The 16,387-nt window shown below is 43.5% G+C and overlaps 1 protein-coding gene and 1 long non-coding RNA gene across 5 annotated transcripts in view; one reads left to right on the top strand and one right to left on the bottom strand.

The window, feature by feature from the left end:
- Positions 1-707: 707 nt before the first annotated feature.
- On the top strand, positions 708-2,265 carry LOC125378961. Its single transcript, XR_007220565.1, has 2 exons — positions 708-1,161; positions 1,210-2,265. It is a non-coding gene; the product is annotated as an uncharacterized LOC125378961 (long non-coding RNA).
- Positions 2,266-6,307: 4,042 nt separating this feature from the next.
- LOC124118257 (integumentary mucin C.1-like) overlaps positions 6,308-16,387 on the bottom strand; it is a 46,769-nt gene continuing 36,689 nt past the window's right edge. The window contains exons 10-15 of one of the 4 annotated variants that reach the window (XM_048394968.1): positions 15,532-15,570; positions 14,630-14,659; positions 13,798-13,971; positions 12,517-12,819; positions 11,890-11,910; positions 6,308-7,027 (exon numbers count right to left, since the gene is read on the bottom strand). In XM_048394968.1, coding sequence (XP_048250925.1) covers positions 6,852-7,027; positions 11,890-11,910; positions 12,517-12,819; positions 13,798-13,971; positions 14,630-14,659; positions 15,532-15,570 — 743 coding nt within the window. In that variant the 3' untranslated portion in view covers positions 6,308-6,851. Of the gene's footprint in view, positions 7,028-11,889; positions 11,913-12,515; positions 12,820-13,797; positions 13,972-14,629; positions 14,660-15,531; positions 15,571-16,387 lie in introns of all 4 variants that reach the window. The other 3 variants (XM_048394969.1, XM_048394970.1, XM_048394971.1) reach the window with 3 other exon arrangements.

Below are 16,387 nucleotides of genomic sequence, written 5' to 3'. Positions count from 1 at the left end.
CCACGGAGGCGGTCTCCGGGCGGACGCTCTACCACTAGACCACGGAGGCGGTCTCCGGGCGTACGCTCTACCACAAGACCATGGAGGCGGTCTCCGGACGGACGCTCTACCACAAGACCACGGGGGCGGTCTCCGGGCGGACGCTCTACCACAAGACCACGGAGGCGACAACCGGGATCGGGGAGGTCAGACTCGCTGACTTGGTTGATGCATGTCATCGTATCCAAAATTGTGTAGATCGATGCTTATGATGTCAATCACTGGATTGTCTGGTCCACATGTGCGTGACGGCCACCATATAGCTGAAATATTGCTGAGTGCAGCATTAAACAAACAATAAATTATATAATCTGTTACCTTTGCCTTTGAGTGTATATTGCTGATTTTTGTGACGGTAGCTCACCTTTGTGTAAATTGATCATGGTCATAGAATTAGCTATCAAAAGCAAAATAATTCAATAAAACTGTTAAAGAGTATAGTTAATGTACATCAGTTTAGTTTCTGATGTATAAAAGCAGGGTATGAAACTCCCAAAAATTTCAGCCAGACCACAGGACTGGCTAGCTGAAATACTTGCCAGCCCTGACCAAAACCTGCCTGCCCACTATAATCATATGTTTCTCAGGATAAGCTAACAGGGTTTCTTTTTGGTTACATTTTATCATTCATCTTTACATGTGAATTAATGCTTATCATCGGGGAAATATTTTGAATATTTTCACATATGAAATATAACCCGACCGTCGGGCAGGGGGATTTGAAAATCTGGCAGCCCGAGTTGAAATCAACCCGTCTCGGACGGTCGGGCAGGCAGGTATTTCGAACACTGATGTATAAAAGCTGTGGTAAAATTTTGGAATGGAGGTGCTTAGTTTGGCAAGAACGGCCAGTGCAGGTGATTCAGAAGCCTGGAGCCATAGACAATGCTAGGAAGACATGTTTTGTATATTTCTGTTATCAGTCATGTTGTTTGTGAAATGTTGACTTGAAAAGAATTTTTATAGAAAGTAATTTGAGCACAATTATGATGGAAGTAATGGGGGATAGACCACCACTATTGTATTAGTCCGAGAAAGTTTAAAGGGACTATTTATTGCTGTCAAAATCTGGTTATTCTATGTGTACCATATGTCTGAATTGAGTTCAATTTGACCAACGAGGTCTGCCACTGAGCTGCAGATTGTAATGAGTTCAATTTGACCAATGAGGTCTGCCACTGAGCTGCAGATTGAATTGAGTTCAATTTGACCAATGAGGTTTGGCACTGAGCTGCAGATTGAATTGAGTTCAATTTGATCAATGAGGTCTCCCACTGGGCTGCAGATTGTAATGAGTTCAATTTGACCAATGAGGTTTGGCACTGAGCTGCAGATTGTATGCATTTTGAGGCATAGTGACACATCCTAAAACAGTTAGCGAATTGTAGTCTGATGACGTGGGGGGCGGTCGGGTAGCCTAGTGGTTAAAGCGTTAGCTTGTCACGCTGAAGACCCGGGTTCGATTCCCGACATGGGTACAATGTGTGAAGCCCATTTCTGGTGTCCCCCGCCGTGATATTGCTGGAATATTGCTAAAAGCGGCGTAAAACTTAACTCACTCACTCACTCACTCACTGATGACGTGGCCTGGCATTACAGTTGGAAGGCTATTCTCATAATCTAAATTCATCACTGAGTTGTTATCCTCAACACTACACTACAGTTTGTGATGATGGTCGTTGCACTACAGTTCGTGCCTTCGACAGGACGATGGTTGAAGGCTCAAGTGGCTTCGTTGGATGGGCCATGATCTCAAATTCTGGCATTGGATCATGTAACGCCACGAAGTGGATCTAGAAACGTGTGCACCCCTAACTGATGTTTTGTATGAATTATGAATCTCACTGTTTACTTGAGTTGACCAAAGCTCTCTCACAACCCCTGACAGGGATACTTCACTGAATGATACATTTAGATCAAGTTAAGCACACATTGCCTAGGACTACCTGGTCCCAGTGTACTATTGCTGGATAGTTCGTTTGGAGACATTTTGTTTGAAATTATTCCTGACCATTTTTTAAACTCTTTATGACGCTGGGTGTATATGAGATAGTGTGGCTACTTGGCAAGTTTTGAAAGGTCTGTGGTGGTTGATGGCCGTGTTCAGAGACCTGAAGAATCAGGCTATATCTCTCTCTTGTGTAAGTCTATCTGTGATATGGTTGTTATCAAAAAACGACAAGATTAAACAAGCCAACTGTTCAATAAATCATTATTGTTCATTGATTTTGGTTTTATGTCTTTGTTCTGTGGGGTGTGGAGGGTAAAAGTGTTGCTTGTACGAGAGAGGACCGGGGAACAATATGGGTCTTCTGACATGATGAGACCCGGGAAGATTCCGGGGTAGAATGGGTCTTCAGCAACCCATGCTTGCCGTAAAAGGTGACTATGCTTGTCGTTAAAGGCGACTAACGGGATCGGGTGGTCAGGCTCGCTGACCTGGTTGATGCATGTCATCGATCCCAAATGCGTGGATTAATGCTCATGTTATCAATCACTGGATTATCGATTATTTACAGACCGCCGTTGTATAGCTGGAATATTGCTGAGTGCGGCGTTAAACAACAAACCAAACAAATCTGACATGATGTTGCTGGAATATTGCTAAAAGCTGCTTAAAATATTCTCACCCGCTCTTTTTTTCTCTTTTTCTCTCTCGCCCCGTGAGAGTCGACAGAATAAATTGTTTTTGTGAGTTGTTTGATGGCTGGTCATCGTGACGTCATCATAGTGTCAGTACTGGATTTTTTAGTCCAGACTCGATTATTTACAGTCTTTAGCAACAAACCGATTGAGGATTCTTGAGAAGAATGACCCATATGTTTGGAGTGTGAATAAAGAATTCCATGTTTTAAACAGACAGATTGGTTGAGAGCCCAGTGGTTAAATCACTAGCTCGTTTGTGCCAAAAACATGATTTCGATGTCTCACCTCTGTACATTGTGGGAAGTCCATTCATATGGCTGGGATATTGCTTAAGGTTGGGCAATCCGTATTCGCCGACTGATCAAAATATGTTAGTGAGTCCCATGTTTTCCAAATGGACCCAGTGTCAATTGCAAAGCGGGAGGGTCTCCAATACTCATGGGTACAATGTGTGAAGCCCATTTCTGTTGTCCCCTGCCGTGATATTGCTGGAATATTGCTAAAAGCGGCGTAAAACCATACTCACTCACTCACTCACTCACTCACTAGTACTATCGACAATTTTACGACTGACTTGGTTGATGCATATCATCGATCTCAATTGCGTGGATCGCTGCTCATGATTGTCTGGTCCTCAACTGTCCGTCAATCAGATCTTCGGACCTTTTTTGATCAACTTCCGAAGCCCTGTATAATCGTGGGTGATTTAATCGGTCATAATGCCCTATGGGGGGAGTACTGATAATAAGGGAAAAGTCCTTCAAGATTTTATCGCAAACAATGATTTATGCAACTGCAATGATGGATATGATACTGGCACATACTCTGCCAGTACATTCTTCAAATATTTGAATGGTCAGCCCATGATGACCTTTGTAAACGTGACCATTTTCCATTAATACTTAATTCTATCGATCCCACTGATAAACCACCTTCTAAAAGGTGGAAATTTTCAAAGGCCAATTGGTCTTTATTCCAAACACTCTATGTTCTGGAGCAACTCCTGACAATTTTCAGGAATGTTCCTGATCCTATACAACCGTTTTCAGATCAATTAAATGCTGTTGGAGACGAAAGCATTCCTAAGTCCTCTGCAAACCCTTGTATACTTAAATCATGGTTTAATAATGATTGTGAACAAGCTAAGAAAATTGGGAGAAAGCTGAGAAATATTTCCGCCTGCATCCTTCACAGAGTGAATAACGTTAACATCACAAGCGACAAGGCGAGACGTATTTCAAACAAAGTAAACGCCAATCCTTGAGGAATTATGTATCTAAGATCAGTTCCCGCACACATGTCAAAGGTGGAACATGATTTCAAAGATTCAAGGGGGCACGGGTGGCCCAGTCGTCTAAGGCGCCGCAATTCGCTGTGCAGAGTTGCGTCCCTTGGGCACGCCAGAAACCTATGATTGTGGGTGCGAATCCCGGTTCACCCCGATTATGTTTCTAGGTTTGTCAGCACCATACCCGTGCTCGTGGGTTTCACCGAAGTGGTAAACGTCTGAGACCTGCATCACTTCGAGCTTTCCTCCAACATTAAGCTGACACGCCGTGATATAACTAGAATACTGTTAAAAGCGGCGTTAAACTCAACTCAGTCACTCACTCAAAGATTCAAAGGATCACAATCTGAAAAATGGTAACAAACTATTAACAACTAAATCTGAAACTGCCAACAAACTTTGGAAAACCATTCCTCCTCATCCAACAATAACCCCCAGTTTCATACAAAACCGAAAACAGCAGAAAAAGAAAAAGTTCAATTTCAGCTCTGATAATGGCGAGGACTACAATGAAACATTTTACTCCACGAATTACAAACTGCCCAGGTACAAAACAGAATTACCATTGACCATTTGGTGCGTTTAGAATTATTTGTTACGAAATCCATTATCAACAAACAACATACTGTATCAATCATTTTCGACCTTGAGAAGGCATATGATACAACGAGGAAACATGGTATTTTAAAAGATTTGCATGAATTTGGATTGAGGGGCACATTGCCCCAGTTCATATCTCAATTTTTAAACAACGGACAATTACATGTACCTCGTACATGTGGGCTAAACCGTGTCTGATCATATGGCGTCTCTCAAGGCAGTATCCTATCCGTCACACTGTTTATCATCGCAATTGGTAGTCTCACTCAAGTTTTAAACATCTCTGTTTATACGTCACTCTTTGTGGACGATTCCAACATTTCTTGGCTGCACGCAATAGAAAAACAGTTACAGCTCTGTCTTAACAAAATTAAAAAATATGCCAATGAAAATGTCTTCAAATTTTCAAGATCCAAAACAAACTGCATTCACTTTTGTCGAATATACAAATCGTGATTTATCAAGGATCTAGATTTATAGATTTATTTTTAGATGGTACTCCAATCAAGGTAGTAGAGGAAGACAAATTGCTCGCCCTTACATTGGACCGTCATCTCACATTCTTACCACACATCAACTATCTAAAGGCAGAGTGACCGAAGTCTCTTGATTATTTTAAAGTCGTTTAAAATTCCGAGAGGCGATGGGATCAGACAGCCCTCCTTCTCTTGTACAGGTAAGTAAAACATTCTAGTATTAGCTTATGGCTCCATTGTCTGTGGTGGAGCCAGCAAAAGCAAGTTGTAAAAAATTGACACAGTGCATCACAAAGGCCTAAGGCTCTGTGTGACCGCCTCCGTGGTCTAGTGGTAGAGCGTCCGCCCGGAGAGCGGAAGGTCCGGAGTTCGATCCCCGGCCGCGTCATACCAAAAGACGTTAAAAGATGGTACTTGTTGTTACCCTGTCCGGCGCTCGGACTAGTACAAGCAGCCACACACACACACACACACACACGTGCATGCACGTCGCTATATAACTGCAATAATCTTGGACGCGACGTTAAACCCCATTTAGCCTCACCTCATCTAAGGCTCTGTCTTGGAGAATTTAAGACCTTTCTGTGAACAGTTTGTATGTGAAGGCTGATGAACCTTCCCTAGAACAATATCAAGGCACATTAGAACTTAACATTGATCTTTCTTTGGGATACGATTGCATGTGATCAACAATGCCAGCGAGCCTGATCACCCGATCCATTTCGTCACCTCTTACGACGAATCTATGTTCCCGGCGTGAATGTAACCAATCCGGGGTTTGAAAGTTGTCAATTGCAGCACAAACCCGTCCCTCCACATCCCCACCGTACAACACGGAGGCTGGATCCAAACATGACCTTTGGCGCAAAAGGAACTGACCAACCCTACCAAATCAGCCTGTCACCCAACAATTATAACGCCATGCGAAGAGTGAGTGAGTTTGGTTTAACGCCACTTTTAACATTATTCCAGTTATATTGCGGCGTGTCAGCTTAATGTGGGAAGAAAGCCCGAAGTGATGCAGATCTCGGACGTTTACCACTTCGGTGAAACCCACGAGCATGGGTATGGTGCTGACAAACCTAGAAACATAATCGGGGCGAATCGGGATTCGAACCCACAATCATAGGATTCTGGCGTGCCCAAGGGACGCAACTCTGCACAACGAATCGCGGCGCCTTAGACGACTGGGCCACCCGTGCCCGCTGCGGAGAGTGTGATGAGTCCTATTTTCTTTTAAACATGACAATTCAAATCATTTGCAAGATCCATGTTTTATTGTAGCTGTTTTTCTCTGTTTTGTACAAAATCTCAAGGTATTAACAACAATGGGATGTTGACAAGATGGTCCTCAACCGCATCTCTTTATGGGAATATTGAACCATCTTGGTCGTACGAACACCGTAAGTCGACGCAGATCTGCGTGGATCATGATGTTAAATCAAATTTATAAAATCGGAAATGAAATTCATTTTCACTTTCTGATTTTCAATTTTCGTATATTTAGCATTTACTTCACCCGAATGTTGGTTATCGGGGTCTTTTTATCAAACTATTACATTTTTTTTACAAATGTTGGTGGTTTAATGCAATAAACAAGGAATTATCCAAATTGACCCGTATGTGACATTTTTTAAGACTCTCAGAATTAAAATGGATATACATTTTATTTAAACTCAAAAACCGTATACCGACGCCATTTTGTCTGTTAACATTATTTTGACGACCAATAATAATTCTGATTTCTTGTCACATGTCTGTTGTCCCTGACAACAGGGAACAGCCAGTTAAAACGGCCGTCTCTAGGGGCAGGTTGGTGATGTGTAGTCGCAGTACTTGGCGTCGTTATTCCAGACGGTCGACGCCGGGCACTTAAAGCCGTCGTACGTCAGTCCGCTGGAGCAGGTGATGTAGATGTTGCAGCCCCGGCACGACTGGTAATCTCCGTTAGGAACTCCATTACAGTCACTCACACATGCTGGGGAAGGTAATATGAATTAGGATACAAGGAACTATATTTTTGTTCGATAGTTTGCTTTATATTTCTCCGCAAGGACACCAAGTGGCTGAGATATAGAAGGTATTACTCCGCCGCACATATTTACTTGTCCAAGAGTGAGTGAGTGAGTGAGTTGGGTTTAACGCCGCTTTAACAGTATTCCAGTCATATCACGGCGTGTCAGCTTAATGTGGGAGGAAAGCCCGAAGTGATGCAGGTCTCAGACGTTCACCACTTCGGTGAAACCCACGAGCACGGGTATGGTGCTGACAAACCTAGAAACAGAATCGGGGCGAACCGGGATTCGAACCCACAATCATAGGTTTCTGGCGTGCCCAAAGGACGCAACTCTGCACAGCGAATCGCGGCGCCTTAGACTACTGGGCCACCCGTGCCGCCCAAGATGTGGAACTGCCCTGTAAATCATAGAGCGCACATTGGCAAACCTTTGTCCCGGAACGTCTTCAGGCTTAATATTTCAAGCATATGTGTTCACGCATAACACTGCTGGCGTTGTCTTAGGACACAGCGCCTCCAGCCTGCCTTCTACGCTGAAAGCTTTTGCACTGAGGCTTAACAATTGAAGTGCTAGCACAACACTGCTAGCATATGTCGTTTGACGCAGCACCACAGTCATATGCCTTCATAAATAACATTGCAGAAGTCGTGCAACAAACATATATGGCGTTAGGCATAACGCTACATGCATGTCTTCAGACATAACGCTACATGCATGTCTTCAGGCATAATGCTACATGCATGACTTCAGGCATAACGCTACATGCATGTCTTCAGGCATAACGCTACATGCATGTCTTCAGGCATAACGCTACATGCATGTCTTCAGGCATAACGCTACATGCATGTCTTCAGGCATAATGCTACATGCATGTCTTAAGGCATAACGCTACATGCATGATCTTCAGACATAACGCTACAAAGAAGGAGGTCAGACATAACGCCACAAAGAAGGAGGTCAGGCATAACGCTACAAAGGAGGTCAGACATAACGCTACAAAGAAGGAGGTCAGACATAACGCTACAAAGGAGGTCAGACATAACGCTACAAAGAAGGAGGTCAGACATAACGCTACAGAGAAGGACGTCAGACATAATGCTACAAAGAAGGAGGTCAGACATAACGCTACAAAGAAGGAGGTCAGACATAACGTCACAAAGAAGGAGGTCAGACATAACGCCACAAAGAAGGAGGTCAGACATAACGCTACAAAGAAGGAGGTCAGACTTAACGCTACAAAGGAGGTCAGACATAACGCTACAAAGGAGGTCAGACATAACGCCACAAAGAAGGAGGACAGGCATAACGCCACAAAGAAGGTCAGACATAACGCTACAAAGAAGGAGGTCAGACATAACGCTACAAAGAAGGAGATCAGACATAACGCTACAAAGAAGGAGGTCAGACATAACGCTACAAAGGAGGTCAGACATAACGCCACAAAGAAGGAGGTCAGACATAACGCTACAAAGAAGGAGGTCAGACATAACGCTACAAAGAAGGAGGTCAGACATAACGCTACAAAGAAGGAGGTCAGACATAACGCTACAAAGAAGGAGGTCAGACATAACGCTACAAAGAAGGAGGTCAGACATAACGCTACAAAGAAGGAGGTCAGACATAACGCCACAAAGAAGGTGGTCAGACATATCGCCACAAAGAAGGAGGTCAGACATAATGCTACAAAGAAGGAGGTCAGACATAACGCTATAAAGAAGGAGGTCAGACATAACGCTACAGAGAAGGAGGTCAGACATAACGCTACAAAGAAGGAGGTCAGACATAACGCTACAAAGAAGGAGGTCAGACATAACGCTACAAAGAAGGAGGTCAGACATAACGCTACAAAGAAGGAGGTCAGGCATAACGCTACAAAGAAGGAGGTCAGACATAACGCTACAAAGAAGGAGGTCAGACATGACGCCACAAAGAAGGAGGACAGGCATAACGTTACAAAAAAGGAGGTCAGCCATTACGCTACAAAGAAGGAGGTCAGGCATAAAGCTACAAAGAAGGAAGTCAGACATAACGCCACAAAGAAGGTCAGACATAAGGCTACAAAGAAGGAGGTCAGACATAACGCTACAAAGAAGGAGGTCAGACATTACGCTACAAAGGAGAAGGTCAGACATAACGCCACAAAGAAGGTCAGACATTACGCTACAAAGAAGGTCAGACATAACGCCACAAAGAAGGAGGTCAGACATAACGCTACAAAGAAGGAGGTCAGACATAACGCTACAAAGAAGAAGGTCAGACATAACGTCACAAAGAAGGAGGTCAGGCATAACGCCACAAAGAAGGAGGTCAGACATAACGCTACAAAGAAGGAGGTCAGACATAACGCTACAAAGAAGGAGGTCAGACATGACGCCACAAAGAAGGAGGACAGGCATAACGTTACAAAGAAGGAGGTCAGACATAATGCTACAAAGAAGGAGGTCAGACATAAAGCTACAAAGAAGGAAGTCAGACATAACGCCACAAAGAAGGTCAGACATAACGCCACAAAGAAGTTCAGACATAGCGCCACAAAGAAGGTCAGACATAATATTACAAAGAAGGAGGTCAGACATAACGCTACAAAGAAGGAGGTCAGACATAATGCTACAAAGAAGGAGGTCAGACATAACGCTACAGAGAAGGAGGTCAGGGATAACGCTACAGAGAAGGAGGTCAAACATAATGCTACAAAGAAGGAGGTCAGGCATAACGTTACAAAGAAGGAGGTCAGACATAACGCTACAAAGAAGGAGGTCAGACATAACGCAACAAAGAAGGAGGTCAGACATGACGCCACAAAGAAGAAGGACAGGCATAACGTTACAAATAAGGAGGTCAGACATAACGCTACAAAGAAGGAGGTCAGGCATAAAGCTACAAAGAAGGAAGTCAGACATAACGCCACAAAGAAGGTCAGACATAACGCCACAAAGAAGGTCAGACATAACGCCACAAAGAAGGTCAGACATAACGCTACAAAGAAGGAGGTCAGACATAACGCTACAAAGAAGGAGGTCAGACATTACGCTACAAAGGAGAAGGTCAGACATAACGCCACAAAGAAGGTCAGACATTACGCTACAAAGAAGAAGGTCAGAAATTACGCTACAAAGAAGAAGGTCAGACATAACGCTACAAAGAAGAAGGTCAGACATTACGCTACAAAGAAGAAGGTCAGACATTACGCTACAAAGAAGAAGGTCAGACATAACGCTACAAAGAAGAAGGTCAGACATTACGCTACAAAGAAGAAGGTCAGACATTACGCTACAAAGAAGAAGGTCAGACATAACGCTACAAAGAAGAAGGTCAGACATTACGCTACAAAGAAGGTCAGACATAACGCTACAAAGAAGAAGGTCAGACATAACGCTACAAAGAAGAAGGTCAGACATTACGCTACAAAGAAGAAGGTCAGACATTACGCTACAAAGAAGAAGGTCAGACATAACGCTACAAAGAAGAAGGTCAGACATTATGCTACAAAGAAGAAGGTCAGACATTACGCTACAAAGAAGAAGGTCAGACATAACGCTACAAAGAAGGTCAGACATTACGCTACAAAGAAGGAGGTCAGACATAACGCCACAAAGAAGGTCAGACATAACGCCACAAAGAAGGTCAGACATAACGCTACAAAGAAGGAGGTCAGACATAACGCTACAAAGAAGGAGGTCAGACATTACGCTACAAAGGAGAAGGTCAGACATTACGCTACAAAGAAGAAGGTCAGACATAGCGCTACAAAGAATAAGGTCAGACATAACGCTACAAAGAAGAAGGTCAGACATAACGCCACAAAGAAGGAGGTCAGACATAACGCTACAAAGAAGAAGGTCAGACATAACGCTACAAAGAAGAAGGTCAGACATAACGCCACAAAGAAAGAGGTCAGACATAACGCTACAAAGAAGGAGGTCAGACATTACGCTACAAAGGAGAAGGTCAGACATAACGCCACAAAGAAGGTCAGACATTACGCTACAAAGAAGAAGGTCAGTTATTACGCTACAAAGAAGAAGGTCAGACATAGCGCTACAAAGAATAAGGTCAGACATTACGCTACAAAGAAGAAGGTCAGACATTACGCCACAAAGAAGGAGGACAGGCATAACGCCACAAAGAAGGTCAGACATAACGCTACAAAGAAGGAGGTCAGACATTACGCTACAAAGAAGAAGGTCAGACATAACGCTACAAAGAAGGTCAGACATTACGCTACAAAGAAGAAGGTCAGACATTACGCTACAAAGAAGGTCAGACATAACGCTACAAAGAAGAAGGTCAGACATAACGCTACAAAAAAGGAGGTCAGACATAACGCTACAAAGAAGAAGGTCAGGCATAACGCTATAAAGAAGGAGGTCAGACATAACGCCACAAAGAAGGAGGTCAGACATAACGCTACAGAGCAGGAGGTCAGACATAACGCTACAAAGAAGGAGGTCAGACATAACGCCACAAAGAAGGAGGTCAGACATTACGCTACAAAGAAGGAGGTCAGGCATAACGCTACAAAGAAGGAGGTCAGACATAACGCTACAAAGAAGGAGGTCAGGCATAACGCTACAAAGAAGGAGGTCAGACATCGCTACAAAGAAGGTGGTCAGACAACGCTACAAAGAAGGAGGTCAGACATAACGCAACAAAGAAGGAGGTCAGACATCGCTACAAAGAAGGTGGTCAGACAACGCTACAAAGAAGGAGGTCAGACATAACGCAACAAAGAAGGAGGTCAGACACAAGCACAGAAGTCAGAAGTATAGACAAGTTAAAGAATGTTTTAGCGCCAATTGTCTCAACAACAGCATATACTCACGCCATGGCTGGGGCATTTGGACTGGAGAAAAAAGTAACAAGTCAAATTCTGCAGTTGTTTTGTCAGCAAAGGGTACACCAATATACTGTGATAACATACAGTGACTTGTTAATGTTTGTTTTCTAAGATCTCTTTTAAGTTGTAAAATATGTCAAAGTCAAACTCAGATAAATACCGCACTCAACAATCTCTGGTGTGCGTTCCACAACATATGATGTGAGGTGAGGTGAAATGTGGTTTAACGTCGCGTTCAAGATTATTACACTTATATAGCGACGTGCATCTACGTGTGTGTGTTTGTGTGGCTGCTTGAACTAGTCCGGACTGATGCCGATTTATAGTGCTAGCTCACTGAGACACCATGCCGCAGTTTAACATGAATACCCCACTCAGACACAGTTTACTGACTCCGAGCCGACCAGTCCTTGTTTTAGCCCCTTCATGCCGAGCGCCAGACAGGGTAACAACAAGTACCATCTTTTAACGTCTTTTGGTATGACGCGGTCGGGGATCGAAGCCCGGACCTTCCGCTCTCCGGGCGGACGCTCTACCTCTAAACCACGGAGGCGGTCCCCCACAACATATGAAATCTACTAATTTATATTTATACACAAAGAAATACGATACCTGGCTTCGTTGGTGTAGGCGTGGTCGGGGGAACTGTTGATGACGTTGTGGTCGTGGTCGTGGTTGGCGTAGGTGTTGGCACCGTTGTTGGTCTTGGTGTTGGTGCGGTGGTTGGTTTTGGTGTAGGAATCGTTGTTGGTCGTGGTGTTGGTGCGCTGGTTGGTTTTGGTGTAGGAATCGTTGTTGGTTGTGGTGTTGGTGTGGTCGTGGGTTTTGGTGTAGGAGTCGTTGTTGGTTGAGTGGTGGTAGGTGTGGTCTGCACCGGCGTAGTCGTGGGTGCGACGGTGGACGTTGTCGTAGTTTCTGTTGCACAACGTATGTGTGAGGTAAGTGAAATGTGGTTTTACAGCGCGTCTAAGATTATTGCACTCATATAGCGACGTGCATGCACGTGTGTGTGGCTGCTTGTACTAGTGTGGACTTATGCCGATGTACATTGCCACTGAGATAGCATGCCACAGTTTAACATGAATACCCCACTCAGACACAGTATACTGACTCCGAGCCGACCAGTCCTTGTTTTAGCCCCTTAATGCCGAGCGCCAGACAAGGTAACAACAAGTACCATCTTTTAACGTCTTTTGGTATGACGCGGCCGGGAATCGAACTCTGGACCTTCCGCTCTCCGGGCGGACGTTCTACCACTAGACCACGGAGGCGGTCACAACGTATGGGATTTGTACATAGGTAGGAAACGTGAACTGGACATGGCCCGATGCAGGAAAAGGACATGTGGGCTAGAGGCAATCTCAATGTTAACGATTGTAACTTAATAAAAGTATTGGAATGAGCAATAACTGTTACCATGGGAATATTGCTGTTAGTGTAACCATGGAAATATTGGAATGAGCTGTAAGTGTAACCATGGAAATATTGGAATGAGCTGTAAGTGTAACCATGGAAATATTAGAATGAACTGTAACTGTTACCATGGAAATAATGAGACAGCGAATCATCCACATTTATAATAGGATTATATACCGACATGCTTTTAGTGAGTGAGTGAGTGAGTGAGTGGGTGAGCAGGGTTTCAGCAATATTCCAGCAATATCATGGCGGGGGACACCAGAAATGGGCTTCACACATTGTACCCATGCGGGGAATCAAACCCGGGCCTTCGGCGTGACGTGCCAACGCTTTAACCACTAGGCTACCCCAACGCCGGATATGAATTTAACGTCTTTGACAAACCATCCCCTTTTTCAAAAAATGGCAACGCTTGTTCTCTGTATGTTCCAAACCATTATCCTCAAGATCAATCGCTCAGTATGATCTTCCTACCGTGACAGGTGGGGGAGCTGGAGTCACAGAACTTGATGTTGTCGTTCCACACAGTCCTGGGGGGACAGGGGTTGTTGTCCGTGATCTGCTTGTTGACACATCGGACATAAACATCACAGCCCTGACAGGACTGGTAGAATCCATCACTTTTACTGCTGCAGTCGCTGACACATTCTGTACACAGAGGACGAGGATGTGATGTGGATACATTGTAAAGGATGCTGACAGAGGCACTGAAGCTCACTTAACAAAACGGGCAGTTTTGAGGACAACATGTTCAAACAGATTGTATCCAAGGCACTGAAGCTCACTTTTCAAATTGTACATCTATAACCTTATAATGAGCAGATGCCTTCAGGTTAAATTTTGTAGAATCATTCCAGAAATTGCCGTGTATACCTTTAACAAAATATCAAAAGAATCAACGCTTACATGACTATTAGAAAGTATGTCAATAAATGTCGTATTTGCGAACTAGTGATTAAAATAATATCCCAGATTATTCTTAAACATTATAATGATCACATGATTAACCATCATCGACCCGTGAATATTCCGGGGTAGAATAGGTCTTCAGCAACCCATACTTGCCGTAAAAGGTGACTATGCTTGTCGTAAAAGGCGACTAACGGGATCGGGTGGTCAGGCTCGCTGACTTGGTTGATGCATGTCATCGATCCCAATTGCGTTGATCGATGCTCATGGCGTCAATCACTGGATTGTCTGGTCCAGACTCGATTATTTACAGACCGCCGTCATATAGCTGAAATATTGCTGAGTGCGGCGTTAAACAACAAACAAACAACCAACCAACCATCATCACGTCACTTACTGCCAGTTGAAAGCTGTCCTGGAGCCATTGCTGCAATCATAAAGATAATATATGTTAACGCAGGTTGGCACGTGTGTTGAGCATTTACGTAATAAGGGGCTACGGCACGGGGCTTCAACGCACGTGGAAAATCGTATTAAAAACCATGTTAAAGAAAAGTACAAAAAGATATTTAGTTGACGTCCTGTTGGATTCTCAACAGAGTTTTCAGTATACAGCATATACGAGAATACAGTAAACTACGTTTATAACGAACACGCTTATAACGAACTGACGGATATAACGAACTGCTATTTGGTCCCGGCCATTTGCTGCACATATGCTTCTAACAAACTACGGCTATAACGAACTAAAATTAGCGGTTCCTTTGAGTTCGTTATAACCGTAGTTTACTGACTTCTTTACTGCAAACACTTTGAGACTGGACAAGTTATATATTAATACAGTCATGTTCGTATCCTGCTAATCTCGGGATACACTTGTCAGACTTCATGTAATGCTATAGCTCTAGATTAGAAAATAGAAACATTTTTGTATTTATCTGTTAACTTAATACCACATAAACACACACATGACGTTATAATGATGTGCAATATTCTATAATCACGAATAAGAAATATTAACCTGAAATCTCATTTTGTGTTTTGTAGCCATCGATATATACCTCACACTTGTCCCAACAGGGATCAACCAATTTGTATATTGTCTGACGCTACAATCCATACATCCAAATGTAACAAATGTTATTTTGGGGATAAAACTTTCTTAGTAAAGTACAAATTCTAGTAATTTGTTTGGTTGAGTCCCATCCGGGATTCGAACCCACTCTTAGAGTTTTGCACTGACTGTGTATTGTTAGGAGTATTTGCGGAACCTTCTAGGGGTATAATATAAGGACTTACTTGTAGTTGTGGATCCTGGTGTGGTCGGGCTCGTGGGGACTACAACCACAGAGAGGTAAAGTGAGCTGTGTGTGTTTGGTGTGACGCCCCTGACTATAGGTCACCAGGGCGGGTCAGTTTACCCCTTTGCTCTGAATGTATTATCATGTAATGGATAGTGTTATCGATGGAAAAACTGATCCAATAAAATGGCATCAGGATCCGATAAATATGCAAATGCGGTCAGCCAACAGAAACTTCATTTAAGCTCTAAGTATCGATGCAATGTCTGCTTGATCAATATATAGCCGCCTCCGTGGTCCAGTAGTAAAGCGTCCGCCGGTTAGCGGAAGGTCGGGAGTTCGATCCCCGGCTGCGTCACACTAAAGACCTTAAAAGATGGTACTTGTTGTTACCCTGCCTGGCGTTCGGCGTAAAGGGGCTAAAACAAGGACTGGTCGGCTCGGAGACAGTATACTGTGTCTGAGTGGGGTATTCATGTTAAACTGCGGCATGGTATCTCAGTGGGCTAGCACTATAAATCGGCATCAGTCCGGACTAGTACAAGCAGCCACACACAAACACGTGCATGCATTCCGCTATATAAGTGCAATAATCTTGTCCGCGACGTTAAACCCCATTTCAACTCACCTTGATCAATACATCAATAAATGATTGAGTTCCCCAGTATGTTTAGGGGCTTCCTAATGAATCATTTGGCACTATATGTGATAAAATAAGCGCTTTCACTTAATCATTGCATTTATACGCATTTTCATAAGTCACTTCATTTAGTATTAATACGTCTTTAACATGGATTATTTTAGGAATGACATTATACAATAAAGAGATTATTTTCCTCGTGCGTTTCCATATT

The sequence above is a fragment of the Haliotis rufescens genome, unplaced genomic scaffold (genome assembly GCF_023055435.1).
Source record: "Haliotis rufescens isolate VD_foot unplaced genomic scaffold, xgHalRufe1.0.p SCAF_136, whole genome shotgun sequence".
NCBI lineage: Eukaryota > Metazoa > Mollusca > Gastropoda > Lepetellida > Haliotidae > Haliotis > Haliotis rufescens.
Note: the sequence above shows the minus strand (reverse complement) of the source record. Positions and strands in the feature narration are given on the sequence as shown.